A 21,273-nucleotide genomic window follows, 5' to 3' on the forward strand; every position below is an offset into this window, starting at 1 on the left:
AATGTGCTTTGATTTAAATCTTACTAAGCGGTGTATTGGATTATTGATCATTACTCGGACTTGAACCACGTGGCGGTATCATAAAGATACCTGGCGACTCAAGAGCAAAGGTGATAAACAGAGCAATTAAACTAAGGCAAAGTTAGCAACATTATTTGGCGACATCCTGACGGGACCCGATCTAGAAGTGGAGAACCCAGAATTTGGCACAGTCACAGAGGGAGGTGGCACAGTCACTGGCTGATGTGGCACAGTCCCAGAGGGTAGTGACACAGTCAGTAGATGATGAGGCACCGTCCCACGGGGAGGTGGTCCATGCCCTGTTCTCTATGGCTGTGAGCTTTGAGACCCTACTGGAGGCGGCAGTGGGCCTCCAGGATTGGCAGCAGCAGGTGGTTGGGGAGCCTCAGGAGTTCGCTCAGATCCCAAGGAGCAGCCCAAGGGCCATTGGGAACCCCAAGGGAGAAGGAGGTAATGGGGTCCGTGCCGCTGACGGAACACCACAGAGCCTCGGACCCCCCCCAACCCCTTCCAGTCCCTGCCGCATCTGGTGGGCAGCAGGCAGAACAGGGCAGCACCACGTCACCCGAGACACCCAAGAAGCAGCCAGGCCCATCCAGGCCCGGTAACCCCAGAAGACGGCCGCCAAAGGGGACCCAGGTCACAGGGCAGGAACCGCAGCAGGCCGCCTCCACTCCTGATGTACAGTCTGGGGATTCATCTAGATGTAAAATTAGGGCCCGTAAGGCCAGAAAGGTAGACACCAGTTAAGTTGGCACGGGTGCAGCACACAGTATAGTGTCAGGGGCTAAGGCACAAGCCTTTACATATTTGTTCACTGTTTCACAATAAACACCTGTTCACACGTTTCAACCTGCCTCGGTGCTCTGTCAGAAGGGTGTGAGGGATGGGCTGGGCTGGGCCGGCTGCAGAGGGGGCACTGGGGACAGGGGGGGGGGGGGGAGGTGGACTTAGGGGTGAGCTTGGGCCAGGGACCCCAGGGCAGCCACCACTGCCCAGTATTCCACCCCATCCTTGTCCACCCCGAGACCCCCGCCCAATGTCCCCACCTCTGCCACCCAATGGGTTCGATGGGACCATGTGACAAAATGGCCAGCTCACATGCAGAAATCACCTAGGTATACACAGTGGAAAGTGCCACCGTGGGCAGGGGTCAGACATTGTCAAACGATTAGGAGGACCAGAGCACATCGCAGAGCGGGTTGGCATCATCCTCCATCCCATGGACCAGACCCACTGTTACTGCCAACCCAGGGCCCCCACCTCGTAGTGAGGCAGGTAGGAATCACAGAGCAGGTTGCATGGGGAGGGGAGGTGGCACAGGATGGGTGGTCATGGGAGGGGCTGGTAGCTGGGAGAAGTGGGGGGTGTGGGTATGGGATGGGATATTCGTGCCGTCGGCCAGGCCCCCTAGTCGGCAAACTTGGAGACGATTAGGGCGCATCAGCATGGGCTCATGTTGTGCGGCCACCTGTCCGTGTCCGTGCCTGGGCCCCATGACATGCCCATCCTCACCCTCCCCTCATTCTCCTCATCGGACGAGACCCGGCATTCATCATCATCCTCTAGCAAGTTGCCCCTCTGCTACACGATGTTGTGGAGGACGCAGCAGGCCACCACGATGTGGGAGATTCTCCTAGTACAATACTGGAGGGCCCCTCCTGAGCAGTGCAGGCACCTGAACCGCATCCTCAGGATGCCAAAGCACCATCGATCACACCCCTAACTGCGGCATGGGCGCTTTGTAGTGGGTATCCGCTGTCACAGGAGCTAACCCCTCACCTGGGGGTGCGCCTCGAAGATTTCAGGAACCTTCAAGTGTGCCAGGATGAAGGCTTCGTACACACTGTCTGGGTATTGGGCGCAGACGTGCATGATGTGCTTCTCGTCACACACCAGCTGCACATTCACCGAGTGCAACCCCTTTCGGTTTGAGAAGACTGGCCTGTCATGGGACTGTCCTCGTAGGGGGACATGCATCCCGCCAATCACTCTATGGACTTGGGGCATCTTGCCGATGATGATAGTGAACCCCACTGCCTGGGTATCCTGATGGGCTTGCTCCACATTGAAATTGAGATACTGTGCTGACCTGGCGTATAGGGCCTCCAAGAAGGCACGGATGCACCTGTGCACTGAGGTCAGTGAGACCCCAGATAAGTCCCCACTCAGCACCAGGAGGGACCCAGTGGCATACACGTTCAGATCGACCATCACCTTTACAGCCACTGCTCCCCCACACTCCGCAGTGCCAGATCTACCATGATCCGGCAGGTCCCCGAATGACAGGCGCTGCCAGTACACACGAGGCTTTGTGCGGTGCCTCCTTCACATTTCTTCCTCGGCTTGTTGGGCAGCCGGCACTCCATCTTCACCGCTGGCTCCTGTTCCTCTGGGGCTGGCTCTGCTGCTGCAGGGTCTTCCTTGCGCAGCTCCAGCTCGTACAGCCTCAGTGCATCCCCCAGTGTTGCAGCAACCAGGCTGAAGGCCACCATTCCTGGTTGAATTCCAAAGTCTGCAGGGTGTGACAGTGAGATATGTTAACATGGTGCATAACTCTGTGCCTAACCAGGTTCACCGGGCAATATGGTGGCCCTGGTCTGCACTGCAGACCCTGTCCCTGCATGTCCCCCTTCCTCTCCCCCTCCTTCCCATTCCCACACACATCCCGGCTGTTCCGCCTGGCATTCTGCCCTCCGCACCCCTGGCCCCGCGGTGCCCAGCACCGTGGGGGCCTCTGATCCTGGTGCCCATCCCAGCTGCCAGGGGTACTGGTGGCTGGCGCTGCCCAGTATGCTATGTGGCCCTTGTCTGGCACCTTCCTGCAGGGGCTACTGTGGGCGTTGCCCTTGGATGGGGTGCATGCTGCCACGCTGGCAGGTGGCGGACGGTTGGGAGGGGTGGGAGTTAGTGGGGTGGGGGCTGGGGGAGTGGAGGATGGGGGCTGGGGTGCAGGTGATGGGGGGGGTGGGGGTACCAGTCAGTGGGGTTCTGAGGAAGGTGGTTGCCTTACAGGCTGCAGCAATGGCGGCCCGTGTCCGTGCCTGGGCATCCCGGTCCCGGGGGGGCCCTACGGCCCATCCCCTGGTCACCCACCCCCCCCACAGCCCCCGCCCCCCAACCGAGCCTCGCAAACCTCATCCCTCAGCCAGCCCATGATCGTGCCTCTGCATATCCCACCTCCTCTCTTTCCTACATCAGCCTCAGCGCCTGTACCTTGATTTTTAAAACCACAAGTGGAACTCGCCGTCAGTAATTCCACCGGGCGGAGGCGGAGTCTCCGGAGAATACAGGGTCAGACCCGCTAATGATATGCGAGCGGCATTTACTGTATTTGCGTATAGAACACATTGAGTAGAGCACTATCGAGGCACCTGAGCATGGCATTCTGTCAGGCGCCCGGCGCAGGCCACGACCTTCGTCTCACACATGATTCTCTCTCAATTGCTTCTCCTGATTCCGGCGTCAGCCGATGGAGAATCCTGCCCTATTCTATGAGAAGTTTGACGCTGTTATCAGCAGAGTCCCTAAGTGAAAACAGCTTTGTGTACTGGGGGATTTCAACACAAGAAATGGCTTGGACCATGAGGCATGTCCCTCCTCCCTCGAACATCATTGAACATCATGGACTGGGAAAGATAAATGAAAAGTACAAAGGCTACAATCACCAGCTTTGTGTAACTAATACCCTATTTCAGAACAAACCATGCCACATGGTATTCCAGAGATATCTAAGACCAGGGCATTGGCACCAGCTGTGTTTCCCTAAACAACATTCTCAAATGAGTGTGCACCAGTGTTAGGGTGAAACCCTTGAAGCGTTTTCATTCAGGTCAGAAATGCAGTGCTTGTGTTATTATATATATACTTTTTTTCAAATTTCCAATTTAAGGGGCAATTTAGCGTGGCCAATCCTCCTCTGCTGCACTTCTTTGGGTTGTGGGGGTAAGACCCACGCAGACATGTGGAGAATGTGCAAACTCCACACAAACAGTGACCCGGGACCGGGATAAAACCCGGGTCCTCGGCGCCGTGAAGCAGCAGTGCTAACCACTGAGTCACCTATGTTTGTATTAACGTCAAACATATTGCCGACCCAGATAAAACCCAACAGTTCCTCAACTCGATTGAACAGGCATTCCACAGAGTGCAGAAGTGAAATGCAACATACTTCAGCACACCATCAACACTACTGCACCCTCAGCATATGGGAAGCAAGAGCAGTTTGAGTCTAACAGCACTGTAAGGGAGCCTATCATCGAAGTCAATCGGTCTGCCCCCATTAATTACAAGAGAGATGTGATTGACAAGACTCTGAATGCATGAAGAGCCGCTCAAGTAAATTCTAACACACAGCTAGGCAGTAGGCCAATAACCACTGGTTACAACTCTGCCAGAACATCCCTTGATACTGCGAATGCTCGGGCATGCCTAAAGGAGTCAAAAAAGCAACATGTCGATCAGCAAATAAAATAACTCCATGGAAAACAGGCAGGGAAGTTCATCATCAACTACAATAAACAGTTGGAAAGATGTGGTTGTACTCTAGAGGGGAACAGTGACCAGTTTTTAACAAATAAATAAATAATATATAAACAAAAAACTAAATGGCAACTGCCTGATCAAAAATAATTACTCTCCAAAAATACAATCCAACAGTCCAATATACATTACCTAGTACAAATATCTATACATATACAGAGGCATCCCTGAGAACCCGCCCGAGTCCTCCCCCCACCCCCCCTGGGTTGCTGCTGTTGCCTTCCCATTCCCTCTATCGTTCTGTGAGGTAGTCAATGAACGGTTGCCACCGCCTGGTGAACCCTTGAGCTGAACCCCTTAATGCGAACTTTATCCGTTCTAGTTTTATAAACCCTACCATGTAATTTATCCAGGTCTCCACGCCCGGGGGTTTGGCTTCCTTCTACATAAGCAATATCCTTCGCCGGGCTACTAGGGACGCAAAGGCCAAAACATCAGCCTCTTTCGCCTCCTGCACTCCCGGCTCTTCTGCAACCCCGAATATAGCCAACCCCCAGCCTGGCTCGACCAGACCCCCACCACCTTCCAAAGCACCTTCGCCACCCCCACCCAGAACCCCTGTAGTGCCGGACATGACCAGAACATGTGGGTGCTGTTCGCTGGGCTTCTCGAGCATCTCCCACACCTATCCTCTACCCCGAAAAATTTACTGAGCCGTGCTCCAGTCATATGCGCCCTGTGTAGAACCTTGAATTGTATCAGGCTTAGCCTGGCACACGAGGACGACGAGGTTACCCTATGTAGGGCATCAGCCCACAGCCCCTCCTCAATCTCTTCCCCTAGCTCTTCTTCCCATTTCCCTTTCAGCTCATCTACCATAATCTCCCCCTCGTCCCTCATTTCCCTATATATATCCGACACCCTACCATCACCCACCCATGTCCCTGAGATCACTCTATCCTGCACCTCCTGCGTCGGGAGCTGCGGGAATTCCCTCACCTGTTGCCTCGCAAAAGCCCTCAGTTGCATATACCGAAATGCATTCCCTTGGGGCAACCCATATTTTTCCGTCAGCGCTCCCAGACTCGCAAACGTCCCATCTACGAACAGATCTCTCAGTTGTGCTACCCCTGCTCTTTGCCATGCTCCAAATCCCCCATCCATTCTCCCCGGGACAAACCTATGGTTATTTCTTATCGGGGACCGCACCGAGGCTCCCGTCCTTCCCCTATGCCGTCTCCAGTGCCCCCAAATTTTTAATGTTGCCACCACCACTGGGCTTGTGGTGTATTTCTTTGGGGAGAACGGCAACGGCGCCGTCACCATTGCTTGTAGGCTGGTCCCCTTGCAGGACGCCATCTCCAATCTCTTCCACGCCGCTCCCTCCCCTTCTCCCATCCACTTACACACCATTGAGATATTGGCGGCCCAGTAATAATCACTTAGGCTCGGTAGTGCCAGCCCCCCCCTATCCCTACTATGCTGCAAGAACCCTCTCCTCACTCTCGGGGTCTTCCCGGCCCACACAAAACTCATAACACCTTTCTCAATTCTCTTGAAAAAAGCCTTCGTGACCATCACCGGGAGGCACTGAAACACAAAGAGGAATCTCGGGAGGACTACCATTTTAACCGCCTGCACCCTACCTGCCAGTGACAGGGACACCATGTCCCATCTCTTGAAATCCTCCTCCATCTGTTCCACCAATCGTGTTAAATTAAGCCGGTGTAAGGTTCCCCAATTCCTGGCTATCTGAATCCCTAAGTACCGGAAATCTCTTGTTACCTTCCTCAGCGGTAAATCCCCTGCTCTGCTCCCCCGGATGCACCACAAACAACTCACTTTTCCCCATGTTCAATTTGTACCCCGAAAAATCCCCAAACTCCCTAAGTATCTGCATTATCTCTGGCATCCCCTCCACTGGGTCCGCAACATACAGCAATAAATCATCTACATATAAAGATACCCGGTGTTCTTCTCCTCCCCTAAGCACTCCCCTCCACTTCCTGGAACCCCTCAGTGCTATGGCCAGGGGCTCAATCGCCAATGCAAACAGTAACGGAGACAGGGGACACCCCTGCCTCGTCCCTCTATGAAGACGGAAGTAATCAGACCTCTGTCTATTCGTGACCACACTCGCCACCGGGGCCCTATACAGCAGCTGTACCCATCCGATATACCCTTCTCCAAAACCAAATCTCCTCAGCACCTCCCACAGGTAATCCCACTCCACTCTGTCGAATGCTTTCTCAGCATCCATCGCCACCACTATCTCCGCCTCCCCCTCTGGCGGGGGCATCATCATTACCCCTAGCAACCTCCGTATGTTCTTGTTCAGCTGTCTCCCCTTCACGAACCCGGTTTGGTCCTCATGGACCACCCCCGGGACACAGTCCTCTATCCTTGTCGCCATCACCTTGACCAGAATCTTAGCATCTACATTTAAAAGGGAAATAGGCCTGTAGGACCCGCATTGCAGCGGGTCTTTTTCCTTCTTTAAAAGGAGCGATATCGTTGCCTCCGACATGGTCGGGGGCAGCTGCCCCTTTCCCTAGCCTCATTAAAGGTTCTCGTCAAAAGCGGGGCCAGCAAGTCCATATACTTCCTATAAAATTCCACCGGGAATCCGTCCGGTCCCGGGGCCTTCCCCGCCTGCATGCTCCCAATCCCTTTCACTACCTCCTCCATCTCAATCTGTGCTCCCAGTCACGCCCTCTCCTGCTCCTCCACCTTAGGTAATTCCAGCTGATCCAAGAAACACATCATTCTCTCCTTCCCTTCCGGGGGCTGAGCCTTATATAACCTTTCATAGAATGCCTTGAACACCCCGTTCACTCTCTCCGCTCCCCGTTCCATCTCTCCCTCCTCATCTCTCACCCTCCCTATCTCCCTCGCTGCTCCCCTCTTCCTCAGTTGGTGGGCCAGTACCCGACTCGCCTTCTCTCCATATTCATACTGTACACCCTGTGCCCTCCTCCATTGTACCTCTGCATTACCCGTGGTCAACAGGTCAAATTCTACGTGTAGCCTTTGTCTTTCCCTGTACAGTCCCTCCTCCGGTGCCTCCGCATATTGCCTGTCCACCCTCAAAAGTTCTTTCAGCAACCGCTCCCTTTCCTTACCCTCCTGCTTTCCTTTATGTGCCCTGACGGATATCAGTTCCCCTCTAACCACTGCCTTCAACGCCTCCCAGACCACTCCCACCTGAACCTCCCCATTGTCATTCAGCTTCAAGTACCTTTCAATACACCCCCTCACCCTTAAACATACCCCCTCATCCGCCAATAATCCCATATCCATTCTCCAGAGTGGGTGCTGTTCTTTTTCCTCTCCTACCTCCAGGTCCACCCAATGTGGAGCGTGGTCCGAGATAGCTATGGCCGTGTATTCCGTCCCTGTCACCTTCGGAATCAGTGCCCTTCCCAAAACAAAAAAGTCTATCCGTGAGTATACTTTGTGGACATAGGAGAAAAACGAGAACTCCTTACTCCTAGGCCTACTAAATCTCCAGGGGTCTACTCCTCCCATCTGCTCCATGAAGTCCTTGAGCACCCTAGCCGCTGCCGGCCTCCTCCCGGTCCTGGACCTCGATCTGTCCAGCCCTGGGTCCAGCACTGTATTAAAGTCTCCCCCCATTACCAACTTTCCCGCCTCCAGGTCTGGGATACGCCCCAACATACGCCTCATAAAATTTGCATCATCCCAGTTCGGGGCATATACGTTCACCAGGACCACCGCCTCCCCTTGCAATCTGCCACTCACCATCACGTATCTACCCCCACTATCCGCCACTATGGTCTTTGCCTGAAACAGTACCCGTTTCCCCACTAAAATAGCCACCCCCCTGTTCTTCGCATCTAAACCCGAATGAAACACCTGCCCCACCCATCCTTTACGTAGTCTGACCTGTTCTGTCAGTTTCAGATGCGTCTCCTGCAACATAACCACATCTGCCTTTAATTTCTTTAGGTGTGCGAGTACCCGTGCCCTTTTAATCGGCCCGTTCAGCCCTCTCACGTTCCACGTGATCAGCCGGGTTGGGGGGCTCTTTACACCCCCCCCCCTTGTCGACTAGCCATCCCCTTTTTTAACCCAGCTCCTCACCCGGTTCCCACGTACCCGTATATCCCTCCGACGGCACCCTCCCGCCTCGACCACCCCACCCCATACCAGCTCCCCCTTCTCCTTAGCAGCAGCAACCCAGTTAACCCCCCCCCTCCGCTAGATCCCTTTCTAGCGTAGTTGCACCCCCCATGTTGCTCCCAGAAGTCAGCAAACTCTGGCTGACCTCGGCTTCCCCCCTTGTCCTCGGCCCCCACTGTACGAGGCCCCCTCCTTCCTGCGTCCCTGTTCCCGCCATAATTACCATAGCGCGGGAACAAAGCCCGTGTTTCCCACTTGGTCCCGCCCCTAATAACCGGCGCCTACAGTTCCTCATCCTCCCTCCCCCCCTCCCCCACAACATGGGGAAGAGAGAAAAGTTACAGGGTCGCAAGATTAACAACTTGAAAAATCATCCCCTCCCCCTTTTTTTCCCCCCCTCACCCCACATAATCACCCCACCACTTTGTCCCAAACGTTCTTTTTCTCGCCCGCCTATTCCAGCTTCTCGTCCACAATAAATGTCCAAGCCTCTTCTGCCGTCTCAAAGTAGTGGTGCTTCCCTTGGTGTGTGACCCACAGTCTTACCGGCTGCAACATTCCGAATTTGACCTTCTTTTTGTGAAGCACCGCCTTAGCCCTATTAAAACTTGCCCTCCTTCTCGCCACCTCCGCACTCCAGTCCTGGTATACGCGGATCACCGCGTTCTCCCACCTACAGCTCCGAGTTTTCTTTGCCCATCTGAGGACCATCTCTCTGTCATTATAGCGGAGAAACCTCACCACTATAGCTCGAGGTATTTCTCCAGCCCTCGGTCTTCGCGCCATAACTTGATAAGCTCCCTCCACCTCCAAAGGGCCCGCCGGGGCCTCCGATCCCATTAGCTAGCGAAGCATCGTGCTCACATATGCCCCGACATCCGCCCCCTCTGCGCCTTCGGGAAGACCCAGAACCCTTAAATTCTTCCTCCTCGAATTATTCTCCAGCACCTCCAGCCTTTCCACACACCTTTTGTGCTGTGCCTTGTGCATCTCTCTCTTCACCACCAGGCCCTGTATTTCGTCTTCATTTTCAGCGGCCTTTGCCTTCACGACCCGAAGCTCCTGCTCCTGGGTCTTTTGCTCCTCCTTTAGCCCTTCAATCGCCTGTAATATCGGGGCCAGCAGCTCCTTCTTCATCTCCTTTTTCAGTTCTTCCACACAGCGCCGCAGGAACTCTTGTTCGTCCGGGCCCCATACCAAATGGCCACCTTCCGACGCCATCTTGCTTTGAGCTTGCTTTAGAGGATCCTCCGCAATCCGGCCGCTTTCCTCTTCCTTTTCCATGCGTGTCTGGGGGGATTCCCTTCTGGTTTACCGCACAGTGTTTTTAGCCGTTAAAATTGCCGCTGGGGCTCCTATTAAGAGCCCAAAAGTCCGTTCCACCGGGAGCTGCCGAAACGTGCGACTTAGCTGGTCATCGCCGTACCCGGAAGTCCTACACTCTCTTACTCAACTTGGACATAACAGCTGCTGTTCCTGTGATGCATGTGTTGATTTCTGTACCAAGTGATAGATTGAGGCCGAATATGGAGCCTCGATATGTGAAGCTATCAACAATCTCCAGTATTACAATGCCAATGCTGATGGATGGCAGTAGGGTAACATCCATGACATTTGTTTTCCTGAGGCTGAGGGTCAGACCAAACTCTTTACTGGCATGAGAGAGTATGTCCGTTTGTAAAAGATTGTAGATGATATTGAGGGCAGCAATGAACTTTTACAGACTTTAGTTTTGAGGTTCGGGGAAGGAATGGGAGTAGATGTGTGATTTGTTCTGAGTCTAACATTGAGGTAAGAGGAAAAATATGGCAAGTTAAGAATTTTTATTTTACAAGGCGCAAAACAGGAAACTTTTTTTTCCCAGGAGCAATGACCATGGTAGAATCTTCAAAATCCTGATAGCTTCTGATGTAGACACTACCTATCTGGAAAGTTTCAAAGCATTAAAATAGTGACAAGAAAAATCTGACAAAAGGTCTGAGACTTGAATGGTTAACATTGTTTCTCTCTACAGTTGCTGACGTAGTCTGCTGAGTGTTTTAATCTTTATTTAGAACATAGAACATAGAACATAGAACAATACAGCGCAGTACAGGCCCTTCGGCCTACGATGTTGCACCAAAATAGTGTTCAATTCTGGTCGCCACACTACCAGAAGGATGTGGAGGCTTTAGAGAGGGTGCAGAAGAGATTTACCAGAATGTTGCCTGGTATGGAGGGCATTAGCTATGAGGAGCGGTTGAATAAACTCGGTTTGTTCTCACTGGAACGAAGGAGGTTGAGGGGCGACCTGATAGAGGTATACAAAATTATGAGGGGCATAGACAGAGTGGATAGTCAGAGGCTTTTCCCCAGGGTAGAGGGGTCAATTACTAGGGGGCATAGGTTTAAGGTGAGAGGGGCAAGGTTTAGAGTAGATGTACGAGGCAAGTTTTTTACACAGAGGGTAGTGGGTACCTGGAACTCGCTACCGGAGGAGGTAGTGGAAGCAGGGTCGATAGGGACATTTAAGGGGCATCTTGACAAATATATGAATAGGATGGGAATAGAAGGATACGGACCCAGGAAGTGTAGAAGATTGTAGTTTAGTCGGGCAGTATGGTCGGCACGGGCTTGGAGGGCCGATGGGCCTGTTCCTGTGCTGTACATTTCTTTGTTCTTTGTATTTTGTTCTTTGAAACAAAAGCCATCTAACCTACACTATGCCATTATCATCCATATGTTTATCCAATAAACTTTTAAATGCCCTCAATGTTGGCGAGTTCACTACTGTAGCAGGTAGGGCATTCCACGGCCTCACTACTCTTTGCGTAAAGAACCTACCTCTGACCTCTGTCCTATATCTATTACCCCTCAGTTTAAAGTTATGTCCCCTCGTGCCAGCCATTTCCATCCGTGGGAGAAGGCTCTCACTGTCCACCCTATCCAACCCCCTGATATTTAAGGTTAAGAGAAAATTCTGGAAGCTTTTGGAGTAAGTGATGAGAAGCTGTTACCAATGGCAACAGGCTCAATAAACAGAGGACATGGATTGAAGAAGATTGACAAAATAGTCAGCGGAGACTTTTTTTTAGTCAGTAAATGTTTGTGATCAGGAATGCACTGCCTGAAGTAGTGGTCGATACAGATTCAAAAATAACTTTCAACAGAGTATTGAATAAACAGTTGAAGAGAAAATGTTTTTATGGCTACAGGGAAAGGATAGGAGAGTGGGGAGTTTTGCACTGTATCATTCTATTGATTCTACTAATGAACAGCTCAAATGTTCAATGTTAATGTAAGAAGCTGGTATTGTATTTCAAATCATGGGCGTGTTTAACGGGATGTTTCTCGACGCCTGTAGTGCCAAGAATGACCCGGCTATCAAATGGGGCTCGGTTTTCTTTTGGGTCTCGGCTGGGAACGTCCCGCCAAGGCTGCACTCACCTTCATTTGCCAGGGTGGCACTACCAGGCTGGCAGGGCCAGTTCCACAGTGCCAGGCTGGCAATGCCAAGACACCCTGGTGGCAGCGGGAGTGCCAGCATACCACCCTGCCCAGAACCTGACCACCCGGGGGCTTTCGATGGCCGAGGAGAGCCCCCAAGTGCTGTTATGCCTGGTTTGTGTGGCGAGGTCTCCCAGGTGCTGGCCTTGGAAGACTCCAATGCAGACATATTTAAGTGAGCGTAGCTAGCCAGTGAGGGCAAGATCCAGATCGCGACATCTTGCGCGATCTCGCGAGGCATCCCATGTGTGGCAAATCCCGTGAGAGGCCTCTCATGAGATTTAACACCCTCGTTGCGTCCTGAGTCGGTCATGACAGGGCCGTTCGGTTGGGCCCGATGTGACAAATCGACAGAGCTGGGTATCACTGCCAGCTGAATACAACTATTTCTTGGGTTTAATCCAGCCTGGCTCACTTATCTTTTCATCCTTCCAAATTATGTTAAGAAAATGTTTATCAGAGGATCTGTCTCTCACCACTACCACCCACCCCAACACTCTCTCTTAATCTGGAAAAGCAATGACTCCTAGTTTATAATGGTGTCTCTTTGTTTATGCATTAAAACAATTGATGAATTGACTTTGATACTTTACAATCTCTTGTGGATAATCCAGCATTTCCTTACCTTGGCTTTGGCTCGCCTGTGTGCTTCTGCTTCCACCGCTAATGAATACTGAAGTTCTGCTGGCAGACGCACATCTTTTCTGTGACCAAAGTTAGGTAACTGTTAATGGAATGTTATCCTTCACTGCATCAAGGCCTGCAATTTCACTCCACTGTCAGCCTCAATTCTAACATTGGGCAAGTGTTAAAGAAAGAATACCAGTAATTACAGTCAGGCAATACTATCCTAACTTCAGATGGCGAGTTAGCAAAGTTTGAATATTAAACTGATGTCATTTACCCTGCTCCCTCTCCCTGCCATTTTGGAATTAATGTCTTTCACATTGTGTGACCTCGGAACTTGACAGAGTTGTCCAACTCAATCAAGTGAACTCAAGTGGCCATGCCTTTCAGGGTCAGACATTGGCTGGAATTCTCCGGCTGTTGGGATTCGCCTTTCCCGCTGGCAGCACACCCCTCCCATGGAGGTTTTCCGCAGCATGGAGTGGCTTTAATGGGAAACTCCATTGCTAAGCGGCGAGAGTAGAGAATCCCGCTGCCAGCGAACGTAGCACCGCTGAGAAACATGTGGTTGGGAGACCGGAGAACCCAGCTCCCTATATTGGACATTTCTCAACAGAAGTGAATTTTACATGTAGAGGTAAGCCACTGCCTATTGCTTATTAAAAATTCTAGTTCTGGGATCCTCCGGTTCAAACTGACCTCTGCTTTGGTAACCTAAGCTGGTTCACAATGGATTTGGCCAGTTTTTTTAATTAAAGCCATTGGAGCCCAGGAGCAGGATACTCCGTCCCGCTAGCCCTATTTTTCGGCGCAGCGCCCACCCCCCACCGGCAGCGGGATTCTCTACTCTGGCAGCTGGCCAATGGGGTTGCCTACTGCGGCCATCCCACACCGTCAGGAGACCCGCGCCCCTGGGTGCGCTGCCGGCGAAGCAGAAGATCCCGCAGCAGGCATTTATTTTCTTGTCCAAAGCAAAAATCAGGGCCGGAATTCCCTGGTCATTGGGATTCTCTTTTCTCACTGGCACCACACCCCGGCCCACAAATTTCCTATCGGCGTGTGGTGGCTTCAATGGAAAATCCCATTACGAGCAGAGAATCCCGCCACCATTGAATGGCATGCCACCAAGAAAGAGGTGGCTGAGGGATAGGAGAATCCAATGCCATATACAGCTCAGATACACACTGCCCTTGTGGCAATCCTAGTGATTGGCTTCAGCATAACATGTCGAGCCTTCAGGTCACGCTACCTTCATGTGCCTCAATTAAACTACGGTTAATGCAGGTTTTCAACTGAAACAAAAATGCTGGAATTCAAAACAAATGTAGGATTTAATTTTTAGAACAAATAATTGAAAATATTGTAGGACCCTATCCAGAGTATCTTTCAAAACAAAAATCAACAGAAAATTAATCGAATGCCTCGAAGCAAAAAAATGCCACAAGAAGAAAAGCAGGCTTCCTTTCATAGGGCGCGATTTAGTGGAAACGTTTCTAAGTGTGGTAGCAAGCAGAAGCTGCCGCGATCTTCCCAACACTCGGCCCAACGAGGCCGTCCCGCTATAAAACGTTAATTGACCCACTTAACGAGGCCCCACAGTCTTCTCACTGCAAATAATGATCTCGCCGGCTGATTCACCGGGACCGTGCTCGCCAGCCCCCTGCCAACAAGGGCGAGCCGATCCTGCACAGCCAACCCCACTCAGCTCATAGCAATGTCACAGAGACGACCAGGCCCATGATTCAGGGATGCTGACCTGGGTACATTACTTGAAACGGTCGAGGCCAGACGGGATGCCCTATTTCCCTGAGTGTCTCGGACATTCAGCAAGGGGCAGCAGCGCCGCCTGAGAGGAAGTGGCAGTGGCAGTCAGCTTGTGAGCGTGACCAGGAGGACTGACACCCACTGCCGCAAGAAGGTCAATGACCCGGAGCTGATGCAGCCAAGAGGGTGCGGCCGTGAGATTCAGAGGGGGATGTCGGCGACACTCCAGCAGATCCATAGCCAATTGGAAGAGTCCCAGAGGCTACGGATGCATGAGATGTCGCTGGCAATACGTGGCGCAGAGGCCAACACTGCTAGGGTGGCGCTCGCATGGAGAGCCTGGTGCACGACGTTGGCAGCATTTGGGAAGTGCCAAGGGGTGGCTCAGTTGGTGATGGCCATGGCTGAGCTCTTCGACAGCGCGTCTCAGTCTCAGGTGGGCATTGCTGAGGCACTGCGGAGCATGTCCCAGTCTCAGGTGGGCATTGTCAAGGCGCTGCGGAGCATGTCCCAGTCTCAGGTGGGCATTGTCAAGACACTGCGGAGCATGTCCCAGTCTCAGGTGGGCATTGTCAAGGCACTGCAGAGCATGTCCCAGTCTCAGGTGGGCATTGTCAGGGCACTGCAGAGCATGTCCCAGTCTCAGGTGGGCATTGTCAAGGCGCTGCGGAGCATGTCCCAGTCTCAGGTGGGCATTGTCAAGGCACTGCGGGGCATGTCCCAGTCTCAGGTGGGCATTGTCAGGGCACTGGAGAGTTTGTCCCAGTCATTGAAGAGCATTGCCGAGAGTGTTGACATCATGCTGCAGACATTGGGGAGCCGCCAGAGCTGGCAGACCAAGGGCGGTCGGTCCTCGATTCAGCTGCCCCTCCGTCCCGAGCTGACCCCTAGGCCTCTATGCGCACTGACCGGGAGGAGGAGGCACTGGGTGTCAACCTGGAGCCATCCTACAGAGTGGCAACGTTGGCTACCAGCTCACCCGAGTTTCACCCCCCTGACAACGCATCTCGCAATCAGCACCCAGTACAGTGCGGCACGGCGGGGCATGTGCCGCCGGCAAGTGTGCCGGGGCCCTCCGGTCCCAGAGCCCCCAGAGGACACCCATCAGGGGTGTGGTAAGGTCATGAGATGTGGTAAGCAGCAGGCTGCCTCCACCTCTGATGTGCATCCTGGGGACACACCTAGAAGGAGTGGTAGAGCAAGGATGTCGAGGATCACTGAGAGGGAACTGAGGAGGAGGTAAGGAGGGGGTTAAGGAGGGGATATGTGCATTGGGGGGAAAGGATGGGGTGAAGGTCTGGGAGGGGTGGGGAGAATGGGGCGGGACCATTGGGAGAGTGGGGTGGGGGAGTGGGGCAGGACCATTGGGAGAGTGGGGTGGGGGAGTGGGGCAGGACCATTGGGAGAGTGGGGTGGGGGAGTGGGGCAGGACTATCGGGAGAGTGGGGCGGGACCATCGGGAGAGTGGGGTGGGGGAGTGGGGCAGGACTATCGGGAGAGTGGGGCGGGACCATCGGGAGAGTGGGGTGGGGGAGTGGGGCAGGACCATTGGGAGAGTGGGGTGGGGGAGTGGGGCAGGACCATCAGGAGAGTGGGGTGGGGGAGTGGGGCAGGACCATCGGGAGAATGGGGTGGGGAGAGTGGGGCGGGACTATCGGGAGAGTGGGGTGGGGAGAGTGGGGCGGGACTTTCGGGAGAGTGGGGTGGGGAGAGTGGGGCGGGACTATCGGGAGAGTGGGGTGGGAGAGTGGGGCAGGACCATTGGGAGAGTGGGGTGGAGGAGTGGGGCGGGACTATCGGGAGAGTGGAGTGGGAGAGTGGGGCAGGACCATCGGGAAAGTGGGGTGGGGGAGTGGGGCTGGACCATCGGGAGAGTGGGGTGGGAAAGTGGGGCAGGACCATTGGGAGAGTGGGGTGGGGAGAGTGGGGCAGGACCATTGGGAGAGTGGGGTGGGGAGAGTGGGGCAGGACCATCGGGAGAGTGGGGTGGGGGAGTGGGGCATGACCATCGGGAGAGTGGGGTGGGGAGAGTGGGGCAGGACCATCGGGAGAGTAGGGTGTGGGTGTGGGTGTGGGAGTGGGGTAGGACCATCGGGGGTGGGGGAGTGGGGCGGGACCATCAGGAGAGTGTGGTGGGGAGAGTGGGGTAGGACCATCGGGAGAGTGGGGTGGGGGAGTGGGGCGGGACCATCAGGAGAGTGTGGTGGGGAGAGTGGGGTAGGACCATCGGGAGAGTGGGGTGGGGAGAGTGGGGTAGGACCATCGGGAGAGTGGGGTGGGGAGAGTGGGGTAGGACCATCGGGAGAGTGGGGTGGGGGAGTGGGGCAGGACCATCAGGAGTGTGTGGTGGGAAAGTGGGGCAGGACCATTGGGAGAGTGGGGTGGGGAGAGTGGGGCAGGACCATTGGGAGAGTGGGGTGGGGAGAGTGGGGCAGGACCATCGGGAGAGTGGGGTGGGGAGAGTGGGGCAGGACCATCGGGAGAGTGGGGTGGGGGAGTGGGGCAGGACCATCGGGAGAGTGGGGTGGGGAGAGTGGGGCAGGACCATCGGGAGAGTGGGGTGGGGAGAGTGGGGCAGGACCATTGGGAGAGTGGGGTGGGGAGAGTGGGGCAGGACCATTGGGAGAGTGGGGTGGGGAGAGTGGGGCAGGACCATCGGGAGAGTGGGGTGGGGGAGTGGGGCAGGACCATCGGGAGAGTGGGGTGGGGAGAGTGGGGCAGGACCATCGGGAGAGTAGGGTGTGGGTGTGGGAGTGGGGTAGGACCATCGGGAGAGTGGGGTGGGGGAGTGGGGCGGGACCATCAGGAGAGTGTGGTGGGGAGAGTGGGGTAGGACCATCGGGAGAGTGGGGTGGGGGAGTGGGGTAGGACCATCAGGAGAGTGTGGTGGGGAGAGTGGGGTAGGACCATCGGGAGAGTGGGGTGGGGAGAGTGGGGTAGGACCATCGGGAGAGTGGGGTGGGGAGAGTGGGGTAGGACCATCGGGAGAGTGGGGTGGGGGAGTGGGGCAGGACCATCGGGAGTGTGTGGTGGGGAGAGTGGGGTAGGACCATCGGGAGAGTGGGGTGGGGGAGTGGGGCGGGACCATCAGGAGAGTGTGGTGGGGAGAGTGGGGTAGGACCATCGGGAGAGTGGGGTGGGGAGAGTGGGGTAGGACCATTGGGAGAGTGGGGTGGGGAGAGTGGGGTAGGACCATCGGGAGAGTGGGGTGGGGGAGTGGGGCAGGACTATCGGGAGTGTGGGGTGGGGCGAGTGGGCCAGGACTATCGGGTGAGTGGGGCGGGACCATCGGAGAGTGGGGTGGGGGAGTGGGGCAGGACCATCAGGAGAGTGGGGTCGGGGTGTGGGGCAGGGCCATCAGGAGAGTGGGGTGGGGGAGTGGGGCAGGACCATCAGGAGAGTGGGGTGGGGAGTGGGGTGGGACCATCGGGAGAGTGGGGTAGGGGAGTGGGGCAGGACCATCAGGAGAGTGGGGTCGGGGTGTGGGGCAGGGCCATCAGGAGAGTGGGGTGGGGGAGTGGGGCAGGACCATCAGGAGAGTGGGGTGGGGGAGTGGGGCAGGACCATCAGGAGAGTGGGGTGGGGAGTGGGGTGGGACCATCGGGAGAGTGGGGTGGGGGAGTGGGGCAGGACCATCGGGAGAGTGGGGTGGGGAGAGTGGGGCAGGACCATCGGGAGAGTGGGGTGGGGGAGTGGGGCGGGACCATCGGGAGAGTGGGGTGGGGGAGTGGGGCGGGACCATTGGGAGAGTGGGTTGGGGGAGTGGGGCAAGACCATCGGGAGAGTGGGGTGGGGGGAGTCGGGCGGGACCATCGGGAGAGTGGGGTGGGGAGAGTGGGGTAGGACCATCGGGAGAGTGGGGTGGGGAGAGTGGGGTAGGACCATCGGGAGAGTGGGACAGTTGGGGACACCTCTGCTAATGATTAAAATCTGTTGGCCTCAACCAATATGACGCCTCTGCACTTTCTTTTCTATGCGGGCCGAGCACCATTCCTGTGCCCCATCTCCTCGGACATGGAGGTCCTGGACTCCCCCCCCCATCCATTGGCACACCCCGTGCAGGTGATGGGTGTGAGCAAGCACTCAGCAGACAGGCAGGGGTCAGACTATGGCATTGAATGAGGAACACCAGCGCTCAGCTCTCTGCGGGGTAATCATCAGCCTCCTGCCCCCGACAATGACCCGCTGACAGTACCGACACAGTCCCATCATCCTGATGTTACACAGACCCTGGGAGGGTGAGAAATGGGGCAGGGGGGAGGGTGGGGGGAGGATTGTGAAGGGGGGGCAGGGGAAGACAGAGGGATGGGGAGGGGGGCAGGAAGGGGTGGTTGGTGAGAGGGGGAATGACAGATGAGGCCATGTCCCATGTGAAGTAGACAAGGATGCGGGACTCTCCGCTCCGCTCCCACCTGTACTCCATCTTCCAGCTGGTCCTGCAGGTCCTTCCCAGGTTCATCTTCCAGCCCCTCCTGATCCAGCACTTTGTCGTCCTCATCTTCACCATCCTCCTCGGAGGTGACCACATATTCCTCCCCCTCCACCTCCACCTCCATACCTCGCCCCGCTGCTGTGCCAGGTTGTGGAGGGGACAGCAGATCACCACAAAGCGGGCGCCCCTCTGGGCGGTGTCCTGCAGGGCACCACCAGAGTGGTCGAGGCATCGGAACCACGTTTTGAGAAGTCCGATGCACCGCTCAATGGCAGCCGGGTGGCTACATGGGCCTCGTTGTAACGGGTCTCTGCATCGGCCATTGGACTTCGTCATTAGCCAGGTCCTCAGCGGGTATCCCTTATTCCCCAAGAGCCAACCGGCCATCCTGGGATGGTCCACAAAGAGGTCAAGGATATCCGACGGCCCCAGGATGTAGCTGTCATGCACAGTCCCTGGGAAGCATACACACGTGCATGATCTTCATGTGGTTGTTGCACATGAGCGGGATGTTTAGAAAGTGGGACCCCTTTCTGTTGATGCAGGGCAATCCCAGACGGCCCGATGAATGTAAGATGACATTAGCGCCACCTATTAGCTCCTGGGGCATCCCGTCGATGGTGGAAATCTGCTGCCTGGGCATCTTGTTGGGTCTGGTCCATGTCAAAGTTGATGTAGTTTTCTGCCCAGGCAAACAGGGCATCAATGCACTTGTGGGCTGCAACTTGTGAGATGCCACACAAGTCCTCGCTCGAGCCTGGAATGATCATGAGGCATAGACATTTAGAGCTGTGGTGACCTTGGTGGCCACCGGGAGCGGGTATCCTCCTCCTCCTGGTGGCTAGTCTGTGAGGACATGGCACAGGTGCCACATGGTTTCCTGGGTCCCTCCCTGACCTGATGGGCGGCCGGGTCCTCAGGGTGTGGGGTGGAGCCCTGCACATGGCCGTTGCCTAAACCCTCTGTGTGTGATGCTGCTGCAGCTGCCTTCTCCAGCGCCTGGCCTGCCAGCAGCACCACTCGGGCAAGTTCCGCGGGGGTCCAAGGTTTCGTTCATTCCATGGAATATTTACAAAGAATTGGGAGAGGGTATGAGACTGACAACCAACAGTGTATTCCACCCCATCGATCCCCCCTGCCCACCCCACATCCCCTGCCATCCAACACACCCAGCCCTTGCACCCCCAGCCGCAGCGGGGGCCTCTGGTCACTGGACCCACACCCTGTACCTCAGATACCTGCACGTATCATTACCTGGACTGGGTGCAGGTCCCCTCCCCGGTGCACTCACCCACCATCCAATCACAGAAATATCCCCAGTTCTGGGACCCAGCCCCTGGGCATTAGGATGTTGGCCACTGCGTCCATGGTGCTGCTTCCTGCATTGTCCAGACACAGTGTCTAAGCATCACGGTCTAATTGTGATGCTAGGCGATAACCCGCATATGCTACATGGCACACCTGCCCATGGGGAGATCTGAGGTGCTCACCTAACTACGATTGCCAATTCACCATTAGCAATAGCCTTCAGCTGTGTGGCCAGAGGCCTCTGCCATCAGTGGGAGTTATGGGTGGTCGGTGGGGCAGGTTGGCTGGGGTTGCCCCCAAAACACTGAGACACCCACCCCCAGCCGAGGCCATGGGCGCCCTCCCCCTGCTCTGCAACCCCTGCGCCCCCCACCCGCTGGTGCCCCCCCACCCCCCACCCCCCTTGAGCACTGGGGTAGCAAACCCAGTGACCCCGGGCTCTTTGCCTGTGAGCGAAGATGCCTATTCACCTCCTCTGGTCCCCGTACAGCCCTTCCACCAACTGCTCGTTTTTATAAAGGAGTACCAATCGCCGCCCGCGTGACCACTTGCTGGCGAGGCCGTTAGATCATGGGAGGCCGTTAGATAGGGGACTTCTCCCGTTAATTGTATGGAGATTAGGTTTAAGTGGTGATTATTGGATTCACGCCACGCTCCTGTGAGATTCTAATTTCGCCAAAGGGAGAGGACCGGTTAGATCGCAAATAGATCTGTGCCCGGCCCGGTTCTCATTTTTGGCCTCTCTGCAATTTAACGGCCTCTTTGCGCTCCCGTCTAAGCGAGACGCGGCCATAAAATCGTGCCCATAGTCTTTCATTGTCTAAGGACATAAAATGTCACTGCCAGCCAATGAATTACTTTTACTATAATTATTCCATACCCAATTGCAGCACCCCCTCAGGTTAGGTTATGTGATCAAATCCTGGAATGGTCTTGACAGCACAATCTTCCAACTCAGAGAGCTGCTCCTGAGTGAAGCCTGGCACCAGCAATTAACCATATTATATCAG

At 55.2% G+C, this 21,273-nt stretch overlaps 1 protein-coding gene across 2 annotated transcripts in view; it reads right to left on the reverse strand.

Moving 5' to 3' along the window:
* The window catches only part of LOC140426469 (podocin-like), a 96,231-nt gene that overhangs the window by 7,388 nt on the left and 67,570 nt on the right, over positions 1-21,273 (reverse strand). For both annotated transcript variants that reach the window (XM_072511283.1, XM_072511282.1), the window contains one exon: positions 12,758-12,836. In XM_072511283.1, coding sequence (XP_072367384.1) covers positions 12,758-12,836 — 79 coding nt within the window. The remainder of the gene's footprint in view (positions 1-12,757; positions 12,837-21,273) is intronic.

Source organism: Scyliorhinus torazame, chromosome 7 (assembly GCF_047496885.1).
Source record: "Scyliorhinus torazame isolate Kashiwa2021f chromosome 7, sScyTor2.1, whole genome shotgun sequence".
NCBI classification, from domain to species: Eukaryota; Metazoa; Chordata; class Chondrichthyes; order Carcharhiniformes; family Scyliorhinidae; genus Scyliorhinus; species Scyliorhinus torazame.